This window comes from Arachis hypogaea, chromosome 8 (assembly GCF_003086295.3).
Source record: "Arachis hypogaea cultivar Tifrunner chromosome 8, arahy.Tifrunner.gnm2.J5K5, whole genome shotgun sequence".
Classification (NCBI taxonomy): Eukaryota; Viridiplantae; Streptophyta; class Magnoliopsida; order Fabales; family Fabaceae; genus Arachis; species Arachis hypogaea.
Window position 1 is genome coordinate 40,315,021 of NC_092043.1, and position 18,152 is coordinate 40,333,172.

General features: G+C 33.6%; 2 protein-coding genes across 2 annotated transcripts; both read right to left on the reverse strand.

Annotated features, from left to right (window-relative positions):
• Nucleotides 1-2,613: 2,613 nt before the first annotated feature.
• Nucleotides 2,614-5,107, reverse strand: LOC112707452 (uncharacterized). The gene is made up of 7 exons (XM_025759194.3): nt 4,948-5,107; nt 4,728-4,797; nt 3,522-3,588; nt 3,279-3,401; nt 3,120-3,203; nt 2,952-3,038; nt 2,614-2,866 (listed from the first exon to the last, which is right to left on the reverse strand). The coding sequence occupies exons 2-7, from the start codon at nt 4,793-4,795 to the stop codon at nt 2,780-2,782; spliced, it is 516 nt and encodes a 171-aa protein (XP_025614979.1). The 5' UTR covers nt 4,796-4,797; nt 4,948-5,107; the 3' UTR covers nt 2,614-2,779.
• A 6,915-nt stretch (nt 5,108-12,022) lies between these two features.
• Nucleotides 12,023-17,722, reverse strand: LOC112707453 (small ribosomal subunit protein cS22). The gene is made up of 4 exons (XM_025759195.3): nt 17,240-17,722; nt 13,223-13,324; nt 12,835-13,134; nt 12,023-12,352 (listed from the first exon to the last, which is right to left on the reverse strand). The coding sequence occupies exons 1-4, from the start codon at nt 17,546-17,548 to the stop codon at nt 12,314-12,316; spliced, it is 750 nt and encodes a 249-aa protein (XP_025614980.1). The 5' UTR covers nt 17,549-17,722; the 3' UTR covers nt 12,023-12,313.
• Nucleotides 17,723-18,152: the final 430 nt, after the last annotated feature.

An 18,152-nucleotide genomic window follows, 5' to 3' on the forward strand; every position in this document is an offset into this window, starting at 1 on the left:
TAGTCAAAGAAAAATTTATTCAACTACTTAAATATTAATAATTTAAATTTCGCTTTGTGTGAAATTTATTAGTCTATGAAAAATTTTTAAAGATTTTTTTTTGTTTCTCACGGTATTTTTTAACCCGACAGGCCAAAGACTAATTTATCGCGGTATTAAATTCTATTTAAGAATTTGTGATTGGCCAATAAATTATTGCATGCCACTAAACCAACCCAAATTAATATCGATAAAAAATTTAGATCTTTAACGAATTACTTTTAAAATAGCTTAGTTCATGATTTAACGGACGGAAACATTATGTTAAAAGAAGAAAAGGAGATAGAGGACAAGTGCTACAACACTACAACAACTACTTTAATTCTTTCACTTTATACAAGATGACAAGCAATAGAGATACTCCAACACCATCCACAACTAGATTCATAGTGAATCATGTGTATTGCAATAACACAAAAAGAATTAAAGCAACCTGAAACATGAGATAAGGTTAAGTTTCATGAATCTATGCACATGTTAATCAGAGCTGTCTTTCTTTTAGTAAATAGTGGCAATGAAATGGCCTCACACATGCCATCCATGTCACGGTTCCACTTGCACCTATAAAGGAAAAGTTTGATATGTGATAACTCCAACACAATCTTCTGAACTTGAATGAATGAATGAATATCTAAAACTAGCATTCATTCTTCTCCAAAGATTTTTGCGATGATAAAATTACTTTGAAAACATCACAAAGATAAAAATATTTTCAAAAATTTCAAAACATAACAAAAATAAAAACATCATTTCTTATATAAGTGGCTAATAATTTTTATATTTGATGAACAATTTGTGTATTGAATTTAAACCTTTTTAAAATAATTTGATAATTATTTTAAAAATAGATATAAAAAATTGGAACAAAAATTAATTTCTAGAGCTATTCAAAAAAGTAATTGCATAAAAATTCACTTGGTAAAAAATTATCAATTTCAAATATGAAAATACCTTATTTTTTAATTTTTTTAATCATGTTTATAAAGAACCGCATCAAAATTTAATCTCAAATATTTTTGAAAATACATATCTAATATTTATATTTTTTTGGTTAAATTACACAGTTGTTCTCTATACTTTCAGTGAAATTGTAAATTGGTCCCTACACTTTTTTTTTTGGTGACTAAATTGGTCCCTACACTTTAAAAGTTTATAATTGAGTCTCTAAAGAGAATTAAAATTTGTAATTTAGTCTTCGCCGTTCAAAAAGTATTCATTTAACAAAATATTCTCAGCATATTCTCTATTTTAAACATGTGAGCTGCACATGTTTGACAACAGGGACCAATTTGCAATTTTAGTGAAAGTATGGGACCAACTGTGTAATTTAACCATTTGAAAATGACAAAAAATTTTCTAGGCTATTTGAACCCACCCCGCCCTTTTCCAGCTCTCTCACTCTCACTTTCTCACTTTCCAAAACGACATCCCAACCCCCAGCGCTCTCTGTCTCTCACCTCAGTTCATTGTCGCTGCGCTGAATCCACCATATTTGTGCTCACAAGTTGGATCTCGCCTCCTTCCTCCATCTCGCCTCTCTCATCCAGCGATTTTTTCTTCTCTTCCAATCCCAATACTGAACACCAATAAATGGAAGAGAACATTTCCAATCCCAAACATGCTCAAAGCAAACAATTCAATGTCTAAGAAAAAAATAGTAACAAATCAACATAAAAATAGCAACTCAATTTATCAGGGGATTCGACGCGACGACAGAGACGAGAGGCACCGCGATGGTGAGTCTAGGTGAGAGACAGAGAACGCTGAGATTGGAGTTTCATTTTGAAAAGTGAAAATGTGAGAGTGAGAGAACTAGGGAGGGGTGAGGTGGATTCAGATAGCCTAGGAAGTTTTTAGTCATTTTCAAATGTTTAAATTACACCGTTGGTTCTCATATTTTCACTAAAATTACAAATTAATCCCTATTGTTAAACATGTGCAACTCACATGTTTAAAATAGAGAATATACTGAAAATATTCTGTTAAATCAAACATTTTTTAAACGGTGGGGACTAAATTGCAAATTTTAATTCTCTTTAAAGACCTAATTATAAACTTTTAAAGTGTAGGGACTAACTATGTAATTTAACCTATTTTTTTAACCTATAATGCACGAATATACAAGACTCTAAGATCGATATAAGCATAGTTTAATGTGTCATGTTCATGTATATAGTTTCAAGACTCAATGTAAGAGGAATGTAATACTGTCAGTCTGTCACGTTTCCAGTCTTTCACAATAAGCAAAAGCTTTAAAAATGAGTAACGCTTTCTACTTTGAGCAATGAAACGTGGGTTCCCATTTTGAAAGTAATAATAATTACTAGTGTGGAGCTATTTTAGGTAAGAATGACATTTCTATTGTTCCATGGTTTCAGGGGGTACACTCCATTGCAAGGGATATATAGCCTGTAACATTATACACGGGATGCTTATCTGGGGATTCTGGGCATAAACTAAGAGATTGATGCAAGAAATTCGTTTTAGTCATCATGGTTTTAAATTTAAGGCGTGCAAACCAATGGTTATATTGCTGAACTAGCTTACTTTGGATTTCCCATTTTCCATAAGAAATGTTACTGAAACTCGAGTAAGATTGATTAAAATAAATATCAAATGTAGGAAACATCGAGAGGTAAGGTACCTATTCGAAGCTAAAAGCTTTCTTTTAAATATTCTACAATAGATCAATGAGAGATCATAAAACTTGTAACATACATGGAGATCGCAGTCATTGTTCTCACAAGGCATCACGAGAAGCAATTCGGCAAGTTATCGCATCTGCAAGTGATGAAACTCCAAGTTCGGGGGCAGATAGCTTGTAATGCTGAAAAGGAACGAATTAGAATATCATATAGTCTGAAGAAAACGATACAAAGCCATTAGAAATTAGAATCAGTGCCCTGCCAAACCTTTTGTATCTGGGATTGGTTTGCTCTTCCTTCCAGCTCCTCCAGTTCAATCTCTTTTCCATTAATGAGCTTCTCAATGGCTTTTATCTAGTGATGACACGGAGATCACTAAAGTTACACTTAAAAGGAAAAAAAAAGGTGTCCTACGTTATTTTAGAATTGTCTGACCTCATCAGGAGTAGCATCAAATCTAGCAGCAAGGATGTACGTCGTGTTATCTGAGATACCACATCGTTTCAAAGATTCACTAATCTATCAACAATACAAGCATAAGTTAGCCTACTTAATTGGAAAATGAACCAGAATCAAATACAAATGCATACTTACATGCTTGGACCCTGAGTAATTGTAAACAAGCTCTGAGTGAAGAGTGCGTGTGGTCAAAGAATCCCGTGACTTAGCTACAAGCGTCTTGTGCGCAGCAGCTAGAAGAGGAAAAACATCTGGAATCTGGTTCAGTTGATAATAATTGGAACATTAGAATGATGTAAAATGGCACATAAAAGCACTAGAGTCATGGTTATAAATGGAGCTGGGTATGACATAAAGCACAAATATAAGAAACAATACAAGTAAAGCATTGAGGAATGCAACTTCTGGCTCCAATGTCCCAGCTTGCATACTTTCCAAGAGCTCCCTACGAGAAAACAAGAATTCCATCATATAATTTATCGAAGGGAAGGGAAGCAGGATCCCAATCCTTAGAATGAATTACAAATAGCAATATTTTACAATGTGTTCCATATATTTACTTTTAGTCTTTTACAGATTGATTGTATGAAATAAATAAGAAAAAAATTGCAAGTACCATTCTAAAACAGTTAGAATGGAGCAACTAGTCTATAAATTACCATTTCTAACTGCCGCAACACTAGTTTCACTAAACGCTCTTACTATCACAAGAAAAAGTGGAAAATTGAACTCTAACTACTATGAATTATAACTTTCAGTTGAAGTTATTCCTTAGGCTGCGTCTGAATACTGCCTCTGACACAAAAACAAAGAGAATACAAAAGCTCATTTGGTTGTGAAGAGAGACACACAATTTTTCTGTCTTCGACTTGCCATTGCGTATTTTAGTCTCAAAGGAAAATCCAAACACAACCTTATGATATGTGGTTTGGGTTGCTTTCTTTTAAGTTGATAAGTTTTCATTATTAATTACAAAATTGTTACATTGTACTAATTACTTTCCTTCTTGTTCCCAAAATGTGAAATGAGTTCTAAGGAAATCGAAAGGAAGTACTCATAGATAAGAGTACCAGCCTTATATATACTGATCTAGTATGAAACATCAAACTGAAAATTACTAACTACCTAACAACTAACAAATTCTATCTCTTGTGTGCTAAGTTACATTACTCTTCCTTATACAAATGAAAACAAGATATCGTTTTTGTAATTATCAAAGAAGACATATCACTGCGAAATCAAGACCCAAAAAATAAAAATAAAAACAAAGCCCCTTATGATCTATTCGATCATAGCTACTATGATGTTTACTGGACCAATCATGCACCTCCAATAACCATTTAACCTAATTAAATAGATAAAGGAACAAAATGGTATTTTTAGACAACAATGCCTCTCTGATAGTTGGGTGACGAAAAGTCTCAATAACTTGAACAAATACAAATGTCAAACAAGTCAAAAATGCAATAATATCTTTCTTTCATTAACAACTAACAAGTAAAATTTTCCAATAACAAGTTGCTAATATTCCATAATTTATAATTGTTTTTAGAATAAGAGAGAAAACCAGAGAAAAAGACTAACTTGGAATTGGTGACATCGGTGTAAAGTGCAAGAGAAAGTGTGGCTTCATTTATATTAAACACCTTCATATCTGCAAAGAAATTGGAACGAGAGAGCAATGAAGGCCACAAAAAGTTACGACCATTAAGCTTCAGCTATAGAACTGTCAAGTGAGATTCTCTCTGCTCAAAATCCAAAACTTCTTAACCAATATAAAAGAATGAAGAAAGTGTAATAATACCTTCTTCCAGTGAGGGTGACTCCGGCGGTGACGGTGGCGTGGCTCTTGTGGCTGCCGTACCCGATGCTGCGAACGATAAGAGTGACGTTTTGTTGAGGTTCTTTCACATTGAGAAACTACAGTACTAACTAGACTTTCAAATTGGGTGCTTTGGTAATTTAACTTTTTTTTTCATTAATTTGATTTTTTGTATAATGGGCTTTCCGAAATCTTATCCAATTGGCAACTGACAAAACTCAAAAATAAAAAAACTAATTATTTAACCAAAAAGTAATTAAATCGACTTTGTACTTTGGTAGTAATTTAAACCCGCCATACTACTCATGACAAAAAAAAAAAAAACCAACCCCTACTACTTCATGTCCCAAAAATTAAAAACCCATACTAGTGGTTTGAAAAACTAAACCGGTCATCAAATCATTCTAGCTACTGGTTTATTGGTTTATTGATCCAACCAATTCAATCAGTGGTTCAATCAAAAAAATCATTTCATAACAAAATAATAAATAATTATAAATAATATTATAAAATATAATTATAATCTAATATAAATCTTAAATATCTTCTAAATTTAAAACATTACATGAAATGTCAACTAAATTCATATGATCTTATCAAAATACAGTTTCAAAAGTTAAATAGTAAAAAGACCAATGGTGCAAATAGCAACAGTACAACTAGAAATAATCATTAATCACTCCTAGATTAATTCAAAACAGAAGCATAACAAATAATCACCCCTAAATTAATTCAAAACAGCAGCATAAAAAATCACTTATCACTCAAAATTCAAAACACTCAGCGCCATAAGTCCATAACAAAACAGCAGCATAAGTGCATAGCAAGTTAACAACAACAGCTTAACAAATCACTAATCAGTAATCACAAATTCCAAACTCAAATAAGCAGTATTACAAAAGCCCCAAAAAATCACAAATTACAAATTCAACTTCAAATTCCTGAAACAAAGTAACACAAACTTAACTTTTCACTAACCTAAAATCAGTAAATCAGTAATCACAAATTCCAAACTCAAATCAGCAGCATTACAAAAGACCCAAGAAATCACAAATCACAAATTCAACCTCAAATCCCTAAAACAGAGTAACACAGACTCAACTTTCCACTAACCTCAAATCAGTAATCACAAATTCCAAACTCAAATCAGCAACATTACAAAAGACCTAAGAAATCACAAATCACAAATTCAACCTCAAATCCCTGAAACAAAGTAACAGACTCAACTTTTCACTAACTTCAAATCAGTAAATCACATTTTCACTAACCTTCCACTGGCAGCAGGAAGACGACGGCAGGACGACGAAGACACGACGGTGGGACGACGAAGACACCACGGGCACCAGCTGGAGGCCTCGAGCAGCGATTTCACCTGGGAATAGAAGATGTGCCGAGCTAGAAAGGGGAGACGCCACGGAGAAGGAGAAGGAAGAGGCCGCGGAGACACTGACAGAGACGAACGGCGAAAACGGTTCCGTCCAGGAAGCTGGATTTTTGGGTTGGGAAGGAGCTAGGGCTTGCTCTTACTGTGTGTTTCGTCCAGGAAGCTGGAATGAGCCGGCGGCCCATTTGGTTGGTGTCCATGTCCATCAGAGACATAGACACGGTGATACATGTATATTGTTTGTTTAATGAGACACAAAATTATCATAGACACGGTGACACACACATGGACACAAAATACATATTTTTTGTGTCTCACCTTTAACTTGTGACATAGATTTGAGATATAGACACGGTTTTTTATTTTCACTTTTATCCTTGTTATCTTTTTTTATTTTCATTTATACCCTTCTCCTTTTAACCCTAATTCGCTTCTTTTTCTCTTCTTTCTCACCTTCTTCCTCATTGCCTCCTTTCTTCCTCCATGCCTCCCACCCCAACCACCGTCTCACCTTCTCTGTCCCTCTCCACCGCCTCCATTCCTTTGTCCTTTCTTGCCGCCTCTTCTCCTCTTCCTCTTCCTCCTCCTCCTCTTCTCCACTGCCTTTACTAAATCCACTGTCGCCGTCTCTGTCGTGCCTCCCTCTCTCTCTCTCAATCTGCCTCATAGATCTACCTTGGTCTCTCCGGCTCTTCCAATTTCGCCTCCGCTTCTCTTCTACAATTCTTCCGCCTCTCTTTCACGTTGCCAGATCCATTTAGTTCTCTATTTTTTTAATTCATATATTATTTATTTATTTTTCATTTAAATGTTGATTGAAAATTGTGTTTATATATTAAATTAGATTGGATCTGAATTTTTAATTTATTATGTGTTTATTATTATTAATAGTTGTAATTTGTATTGAAATAGTGGTAGAGAGGTGGTTATGGTGGTTTTATTCTTGGTAATTTGAACTGAAATAATGGTAAAGAGGTGGTGTTGATGGTTTGTGGCAGGGATAACATTGTCATTTTATTAAAACGATAAATTACAAATAGTGTTATGTCCTTGAGTACCAAACAAGTTCTCAAATTTTATGTGTCATTGTGTCTATGTCATTTTGTGTATTTGTGTCTGTGTCTTATTTATCGCCACCCACTAACCAAACGAAGCCTGAGTGTGTTGGTGCGTGAGGGACTGAGGGGGTAACTCGAGTGGGGGTGGGAGATTTTTTTTTCCCTTAACAAATCAAAACGACAACGTTTCATATGAATCATTCGATTTTCAAACCAGTCCAACCGGCAAGTTACCGGCCGGTTCAATAATTTTCTAGCGGTTTTGTCATTAACGGTTTTAACAGGAGGATCGAATTGTTTTCTAATTAAATTGGTTCGATCGATCGATCTGGTCCAACTTTTAAAACATTGCTACTAACTGGCTCATTGGTTGTGATTGAAGAGCTTTACAATGTGTGTCAATTTAGATTGATCGAGTGATCAATTCACTTATCCATTTAGGTAAGTAGCAGAAGTTTAAATTTTATTTATATATGCTTGACTTTGAAAAATTTTAACTTTTGGTGGGTGCTTTTCAATATTATAGTGTTAGAGGAAAAGTAAATATTTTCTTTTATATGTAAAAGTGGCTACGTGCAAGAAGACAGCAAGAAAAAATAATACTTTGCTACCTAGACACCAAGATGATAAGGCGAAACATGATGGTAGACAAAATTATGAAGGATCCGTTCACATGCTCGACACAAATGTCACTAAATACTCTCATATAGAAGTTACAACTTAGATATCTAATAACTTACGTACAAATTATTTTTCTTTTATTTTTACTAAAAATACTATGAAATTAGTTCTAAGTAGATTATAACATCTATGTGTATATTTCCATCACAAAATTAACTATAGAATAATATTAGGAAAAGTACATGAAACTAACTCCTAATCAACTAAAAATGAAACAACTTAATTAATTATAATTATATTAATTAATTTTAAATTTAAAAAATTTAAAATTAATTAAATAAACTTAATTAAAACCTATAAAACCTTTTTTTTTCTCTCATATTAACATATCTACTTCCAACAACCATACACATAAACTCCTCTCTCTCATCTCGTCAGACCCTCTTCGTTAGAAGTGAGCATTTTTAATGAAATTGATTTTCCATATCGGTAGTTTCTATCATTGGTGGTGGAAAAAGGGAAATTGATCTGTATGCCTATATCTTTGGAGCTGATTTGGTTATTTTCTTCTTAGTTGCTATTTTTTATCAGTTAATGATGAAAGTTAACAGTGAGTTTCTTGAAGTCTATCAGCTTGAAGATTAGTTTCCAGAAGATTTTGTTTTAGTTTTGATGGTATTTTTTTTCATTGAGACTCACTTTTTTCAGTCTCTCATATTTATATAAATTCACATCTATCTATTTACTCGGGGAACGAACTTAACCTGCAGGTTGTCTTTTTCTTGATCGTACTTGATCGCATCATATACCTATGTTCATTTGCAACAATGAAGGTTATTTTGTATTTATTCAACCTTATTCTCTTCACATATTTACAGGAATTGTTTGCTTGAAACTAGTTAGAAGATACACCATTGCGGATAGGTTGAAATATAAAAGACTTCATAGTAAAGGCGTTGATTCCTCCATGGCGAGTGAAGGTTTCAAGCAGCCGAAATAATCTACCATAGTTTCAAGTGAATGAAGATTTTAGATCATGAACAATTATAAAAATATAAAAAAATATTTATTTAATATGAAAAAAAACATCCTAATGTTTAACAAAAAAAATATCCAATTATATTTTGACAAAAATAATTAGATATCTATAAAAATTAAAAAAAAAATTATGAAATTCTTAAAGAAATAGAAATATTCATATTTGCAATACAAAAAAATTCAAAAAATATATAAAAGAACATCCATTTAGTATGAAAAAGAAATATTTTGATACTTAGTAGAAGAAACATCCTAATGCCTAGCATAAGTACCATCCACGTAGAGGTTTTGAATTCACCCAGAGGCATTTGGCTGGTTTTTGGCTGATACCCTCTTGGTTCCTTAGCATTGTTGATAATATTATAATTATGAAAATATTATTAGAGTCGTTAGTAGTTGGGAGTTAAGTTAATAATGGCTAATAGTTAGTAGATGGATATTTATGAGATTAGTTGGTAATATCCCTACTTGTATCATGTCACAACTCTAACACAACAACTTCACACATAATATTATCTTCTTATTTTACTCTTCTCCCAGAAATTTAACATGGTAGCCTCCTTGAGAAGAATAAACTATTAGTTTTTCGGTAAAAAATTATCATACTTTTTTTTTATTCAAATATTTTTCATCCATAATTTTTTTTTGTTCTTGTGACTGATTTAATACTTTCTTACCTCACCAAATAATCTATTCTTTTTGTCTTGTCCTTCTGAGTCCAACGGAACCAAAATTATGGTCATTGAGAGCTGAAATGCGCCTTCACGCGCCTCTCAAAGTTGGTTGTCATTGTCACTTCTTTTTCTCTTCTTCTTCGTCCCTTTCAATATTTTTATCACAGTAAAAATTTAATTACAAAATCTAATATGGTATAAGGACTAATTAAAAAAAATATAAAATTTAGTTAAAAATTCGGTGAAACTATAGAGACCGATATAATAATTGAACATAATAATAATAATATTTATCGATGTTTCATCTAGTCGAGCATTCATCACTAATGACGAGTTTCAAGTCTAAGTTTTTAGGTCCCTATATAGAAATCAAGATATTGATGGTATATTTTTCATCTTAGGATAATTGATTAGGAAAGATTTTTGGCGATTCCGAGTTAGAATGCCAATAGAGGTTAAATCTTTTTTCACCTTCTAGAGTAAAGAAAAAAAAAGAAAGTATCGTGAAAAAGCTTCTAATTTAAAATACATTTAGGGGTGAATGTTGATCGGATCGGATATAACTAAAATTTCGATTCGATTCGATCCGATCCACATATTTGCCAATCAGATCGGATCAAATATTAAATATATTTTTAAAAACTTATTTTTATTTAAAAAATCAATAAAATCTTTTTTTATTCTTTTAAACATATTTATTTTTAAAATAATATTAAACATATTTTCTTAAATAATAAAAAAATAATACAACATATACGATAATTATTAGTTAAAATAAAATATAAAAAATATTTATTTATTTATTTTTGCGAATTTGCGTAGTTCTTGCATGGGGCGGGATAGCCCTAGCTGTGAATTTGCGCACCAAACCTATTTTGGAGGATTACTCTCTTAAAACAACCATAATCAAATTTTTTGGCGATTTGATTTATTTTTTATTTTTTGTTATCATTATCAATATTTTTTTATTTTAAGATTTTAAAGTTTTGTAAGAAAAAAAAGTAAAAATAATAACATTTTATTTTATATGCTTATCCTTTTTTTCTTTACAAAATTCTTGAATAGAAAATACTACTTAAAATAAAAATAATAAATAAAAATACGAACCAAACGTAACCTAATATGTCATATTTTCAAGTCATCTTTTTCCGTAGAATGGTTTTGCTATCGATGTTTATTAGGCACAAAATAATGGGTTTAATGAAGTCATTATTTTACTTTTCAAATAGTGACGAGGTCTTCTAATGGTAACCTTAATAATTCTGGTAATTCCCCAAAAGCAAAAATTTTAAGTGTATTTTGTATTTTTGAAAATGAATGTATATATTTTTTTTCTTTGTTTAAAAAATTATGAAAGACGATTTAGTAGAAAAATTCATTTTCCTTCTTCTCCACTAACAGTTTAACACAAATGATTAAGTAATTAGTTTATTCCTCCACTCATTTGAAATTAGCTCTTTCTTTTTTTTATAAAAAATAAAGAAACTAAAACCCACAACTTTTAAGTAAATATGAAAACTGATATCATTTGAGTTATAACTCATTAACAAATTATATTTAAATATCTTTTGTTCACATCCATCAAAATCTACTTAAAAATACATAACTTTAAGAATGAAACCGAATTGACCTGTTTAATTCAGGAGTCAGGACTCCAAAGAAAAAAGCCATTTGTGAATAAATCAGTCAAAAACTAAAAAATTAGTTTAAAAAAACCAATAAATTAGTCTAACCGATCCAATCGTTTGACAGCTAATAAGTTTTAAATAATAAAATACAATTATTTTTTTTTAAAATATATTTTATATTTAGAAAAGTATAAGTAGAGAAAAAAAAATAAACAATGTGAACAATGGATATATCAAATATTCAATTTACTAATTATGCGAATGATTATCCTAATATTAAAATTTAGGTAAGTAATTTGAGGTGTAATATATTTTTATTTCATTGGATCAATTTTAGAATCACAAAAGCCATTGTCTACCTAGCAAGTTCTTTATATTTTAATATATTATTTTATTATATTTGATTCGACCTGATTAAACCTCAATTTAACCTTTAAATTTTTAAATCTTTAACTGCATCGGTTCAACAACCTGTTCAATTTTCAAACCTTGTAAAAATATAATATGGATTACTTAAAAATCCCTATGGATGGTTCAACATAAAGGACTCTTCATTTGCATATAGATCTTCAAATGGATTCAAACTCAGACAGGAAGCACGAAACTGGATAAGCCAAGCGCATATATCATCATCAAGAGTCAAGACTAGCCATATTAAATCAGAGAAAGGAGCAACATTTTTCTTTTTTCCCATAGATAAAGGAGGAGCAACATAAATCATGAAAAAGTAGTGAGATTGCAATACATAGGAGTAAAGGCGCACCACCTGCAATGAAAATTTTGACCGCTACGCTACTCTCATGTCTTATGAGAACCTTAACAACTGAAGATGATGAGGTCTATGCTATACAAGATGGGGAAATAATAGAATTCTTCTGTGACTTCAGCTTAACACAACAACATACTCTGTACTTGCCTGGGATCAAAACACTGCTGATTAATTCTCTAAGCCTTATTCACACGAATTTTTTGCCCTTCTAGTGACTGCATTCAACAGGTCATTAGACAAATAGCAAATCACTGTCAGTTATAGTATTTAGAAGCAAAATAATCACCTATTCACATTAATGTCAATCTACAAAACCCAATCCAATGACCAGATCAAAGCATGGTAGGATATTAAGTCATCTTAAGATAATAAGAGAAAAGAACTTGTATTGTAACAGATAACCAGATAAAGGAACAGGATTAGTATTGTTTATGCAATAACTCGGGAATACAATGAACTGAAAAGAAAATTCTAGTTAGATGCAACTAGTAGAATTTTTTGATATTACTATCGATATATCCATAACATATTGCTGCTTAAAACCTACTACAGAAAGGATAAAAAAGATGCACTATCATTATCCGTAAGTAAGATCGGAAGAAGGAACTCAACCTCTACATTTTATTAAGATGGCATATGCAAAGCATTTTTGGATGATTCAGCTTGCAAATAAAAGAAAAAAGCAGTAAAAACTTACGGCATTGTTGAAAGACAAGATTGCTGCTTCAACATCTTCATCAGAAGAAAAACTAACAAAACCATAGCCACTCGATTTTGAGGTCCCCGGAACCCGTGAGACCTTGGCGCTAAGAACTTTTCCCTTCTCAGAGAAAAAAGTTTTAAGCGTATCTGATGTTACTGTCTTGGCCAGATTTCCCACATATACCTTGTGGGGGCTGTCAACAAAGTTGGACTCCTCGGCCTGAAGGAAAGATGTATCTACTGTTGATAAAGGTTTTTCGGTTATATTTACCTTGACCTCACGTCCTCCGATTTCCTGTAAAAGTACACGAGTCCTTTAAGAAATCAGCGTCTTTTGAGATTTTTTCCCTTAAAAGGTAAAAGGATTCTGCAATATAACTTACAGTGCCATTAAGTTTCTCAACAACTGCATTTGCATCCTCAACAGTTTTCATCGTAACAAATGCAAAGCGACGACTCCGTCCAGAGTATTTATCATACATAACCTATGAACAAGACACGGAAAGTTAATGACATACCTGAGCAATCCCACATGGTGTGATGCAGAGACAAATGACTCCATATATATAATAACTGGCTATGTAAATGAAGCTCTTAAATTACTTCATACGGATACATGAACATTGCACCTATAAACATACAATTTTGAGTATTTTGATAGCACGGATTTAGTGCAAGTCCTTCATTGCATTGTTATGTTATATTCATATTGTCAATATGAATTTACAGTCATTCTGTTGAGAAGCTTAACATATGGTTGATGTCTCATTGTTTTTATTCTAGAGACTTGTTAGTTACTACTTACTAGTACTACTCACAAATTGACAATATCTGTTTTTAATCTTCAAGTCACACTTAATAAACCAATATGGATCTGAATCCTGCAATTAGAATTCACAATATCTATATCTTGTAAAAGAAGTCTATCTCCTAAAACTGAATAGAAAAAGAAGCTACCCCATTTTCAGATTCATTTGAATAAGCAAATGAGCATGGAGTCAACAAAAATGTTGAACAAGAATCATACATTACCAAGAAATATGAAGTTCCTAACCAAAAAAGTGTGTACACAAAAGCAAAAATGATTACTATAAAGAGTAAACAAAATTTTATTACTTTGGAAGTCCTGAGAAGTACTCTTGTCGGATAAATTGGTCCTCTATCATTTTCAATAAAATTTTTAATGTGTATTGAATAAATAAGTCCCTACAAATTTTATTATAAGATAATTAGATTTGGGACATGGAACATAGGCACTCTAACAGGAAAGTCCATGGAGATGGTGGACACCATGACAAGGAGGAAGATTAACATTATGTGCCTACAAGAAACGAAATGGGTTGGTGCAAAGGCTAGGGAGTTGGATTCTTCTGGTTTCAAACTTTGGTATACAGGAAAGGTGAAGAATAGGAATGGAGTTAGAATAATTGTGGATAAGCAGTGGAAGAAAGACGTAGTTGATGTCAAGAGGGTGGGAGATCGGATCATCTCTATCAAAAGATCCCTATCAAACTTGTGGTGGAGGGAGGTGCTTTCCATGTGATTAGCGCCTATGCACCGCAAGTGGATTCGGACGAACAACACAAGATAAGGTATATCTTTGGGAGATAAGATTTTCTTAGGAGGAGATTTAAATGGCCATGTTGGGAGAGAAGTGACTAGATATGGGAGTATTCACGGAGGCCATGATTTCGGGGTGATCAATGCCGAGGGTAAAACTATTTTGGACTTTTCCTCAACTTTTGATCTTCTCATCGCAAATACATGTTTTAAAAAGAGAGATGAACATCTTATAACCTATAAGAGTGGCATGACAAGCTCTCAAATCGACTTCTTCTTGTTGAGGAGAGTCGACCGGAAATTTTGCATTAACTGTAAAATTATCCCGGGAGAGAGTTTGACAACACAACATAGGGTGCTCGTCATGGATTTTCGCGTTGAGCAAAAGTTGAGGAAAAGACATCATACGAAGAACCCAAGGACGAGGTGGTGGCGGATGAAAGGTGAGGAACAAAGAAGCTTCCTAAGACGGGTAGGAGAAGAGGCAAAGTGGGATGGGAATGGAAGCGCGGAAGAAATGTGGAGGGAGATGGCAGAAGTTATTAGAAGAACAGCAAAAGAAAGTTTTGGTGAATCTAAAGGAATAGGACCAAGAGACAAGGAGTCCTGGTGGTGGAATGCGAGTATACAAGAAAAGATAAAGATAAAAAGAGAATGCTTTAAAGAGTGGTCTTTATGCCGCAATGCAGATAATTGGGAAAAATATAAGGCGGCTAAGAAAGAGACAAAAGTGGCTGTAAGTGAAGCAAGAACAAGAGCATATGAGGGTCTCTACCAGTCTTTAGGCATGAAAGAAGGAGAAAAAGGTATATATAGAATTGCAAAGAGCCGGGAAAGAAGAACGAGAGATTTAGATCAGGTTAAGTGCATAAAGGATAAGGATGGAGAGGTGTTGGCTCAAGAGGAGAAGATTAATGAAAGGTGGAAGAGCTACTTCTACGAGTTATTTAATGAGGGACAGAAGACTCTTCCGAGCCTTGGTCGATTATGCACAAGCGAAGAAGATCAAAACTTTGACTACTATCGAAGGATTCGAGACTTCGAGGTAAAAGAGGCTCTAAAGCAGATGAAAAATGGCAGGGCAGTAGGACCTGATAATATCCCGATTGAGGTTTGGAAGGGTCTTGAAGGAAAATGCATCAACTGGTTAACCAAGCTTTTTAATGAGATTTTAAGGTCAAAGAAGATGCCTGATGAGTGGAGAAAGAGCACCTTGGTACCTATCTACAAGAATAAGGGGGATATACAAAGTTGCGGAAATTATAGAGGGATTAAGCTTATGAGTCATACTATGAAGTTATGGGAAAGGGTGATAGAACGGAGGTTGAGAAAAGAGACACAAGTAACAGAGAACCAATTTGGATTTATGCCAGGCAGATCTACCACTGAAGCGATATACCTATTAAGAAGGATGATGGAGAGGTATCGTAGTAATAAAAGGGATCTACACATGGTGTTTATTGATTTGGAAAAAGCGTATGATAGGGTACCAAGGGAGGTCTTATGGAAGGTTTTAGAAAAGAGGAGAGTAAGGATCGCATATATTCGGGCAATTAAAGACATGTATGATGGGGTCACAACTAGTGTGAAGACTCAAGGTGGTGTGACAGAGGAATTCCCTATTGGTATAGGATTACACCAGGGATCATCCTTAAGTCCATACCTTTTTACATTAGTCTTGGAAGTACTCACAGAGCACATCCAAGAGCCTGTGCCATGGTGCATGCTTTTTGCCGATGATATCGTCCTTATGGGAGAGTCAAGGGAAGACCTAAATAAGAAGTTGGAGTTATGGAGAGAAGCTCTAGAAGTGTATGGTCTGCGCATAAGCCGTAGCAAGACGGAATATATGGAATGTAAGTTCAGTCTGAGAAGGGAAAACTCCAATATAGAGGTGAAAATTGGAGAGAACACCCTACGAAAAGTTAAAAGTTTTAAGTATCTCGGGTGCATCATACAGGATAATGGAGAGATTGAACATGATGTAAATCATAGGATCCAAGCAGGTTGGTCAAAATGGCGGAGTGCATCTGGTTTTATATGCGACAATAAAGTGCCTTTAAAACTTAAAGGTAAATTCTATCGCACCGCTATAAGACCGGCGATGCTGTATGGTACGGAGTGTTGGGCGGCTAAAGGGGAGCACGAACATAAGCTGAGTGTGGCAGAGATGAAGATGTTGAGATGGATGAGTGGTCATACGCGATTGGATAAAATAAGGAATGAAGATATAAGGGAGAGAGTTGGAGTAGCACCCATTGTGGAAAAGATGGTTGAATCGCGTCTCAGGTGGTTTGGACATGTGAGAAGAAGACCGATAGAACATCCAGTCAGGAGGGTGGATGAGATGGAAGATGGACAAAGGGCGAAAGGCAGAGGAAGACCTAAGAAGACCATCCATGAGGTGGTCAGACGAGATCTACATGTAAACGGTCTCACTGTAGACATGATACATGACAGAGCACAATGGCGTCGTTTGATTCATGTAGCCGACCCCACTTAGTGGGACAAGGCTTTGTTGTTGTTGTTGTTGTATAATTAGATCCGACAAATACCTTGATAAGATAAATTATTTGGACTATATATCTTCAAAATCGATTCAATTGAAAGTATGAATTTTAGTTGAACGAAATGATATCCAACAATAAACATATCACACACAACTGAAATCTATATTCGACTATAACTGCAATTTCGTTAGTGTAAATCTTCACATGCAAAATGACGGAAAGGTAAATTCAAAGAATGTAGACAATTTTAGCTCAGGAAAGATTTATGAATGCACGAGTTGGCTCACAAAGATGAAGAATGCTTGAGCCGTGAAGAAAAGACGAAAATACCTCAGCTTTCTCAACAGCGCCATGCTCTTCAACGATGTTCTTGAGCTCATCGTTGGTGACAGTACGAGGAATGTTGCCAACATAGAGCCTCCTTGCAGCCTCCGATTTAGGGTCCACCGATGTAGTGACCGCGGCTTCCTCTGCGGCCACCGCAAAGGGTCTCCGATTGCGTTTAGAAGGCACCAACTTCAGAGAAAATGGCTGCGAGAGATGGGTGGCGGGTTTAAAGTATAAGGTTGAGGACGAGGAACTTGGTGATGGGGCTGCCAGGGACAGAAGGTTCGGTGGTGAGAGCATAGAGGTAGCCATTGTTGTGTGAATTATGAAAAGAAATTAGGAAAGCAAAGAAGGAATGGAGGTTTTTGCTGTTTGCAGCGTCATCAGAGGTTTTATCCTTTTATCCTTCTAGTATCGGAAATGATTATTGGTGGAGTACTGGAGCATAAAATTGAGTCGGGTTAACCCATATAGACTCAAATAAATAAGTGAATAATATTTGAGAGTAGAGAGTAAAATACAAAACTGACCATGAAAGATTATAATGTCAATAAATTTAATCATAAAAAAATTAAAATTAATTTGTAATTATTAAAGATGAGGTTTTATAGATAAAACAACCCAAATATTAAAAATTTATCTAAATTTCTGAAATTATTTCCTATTTTAATTTAATCGCTCTCTCAATATCTTCAAAAAAAGGTGAGAACACGTTTTTGTAGATTCTTAGTATGGAAAAAAATATTATCAAAATAAAAAAATACTTGCAAATAAAAAGAATTTCATTATAAAAAATTAAAAACAGTTTATCTTTAAAATATTCTTTTGAAAAAATTTTATGAGAAAATTTACTTTAAAAGCTCATAAAAAAACTCCTCTAATTTACAAATCAATAAGTTGAATAGTTTAAAGAAAT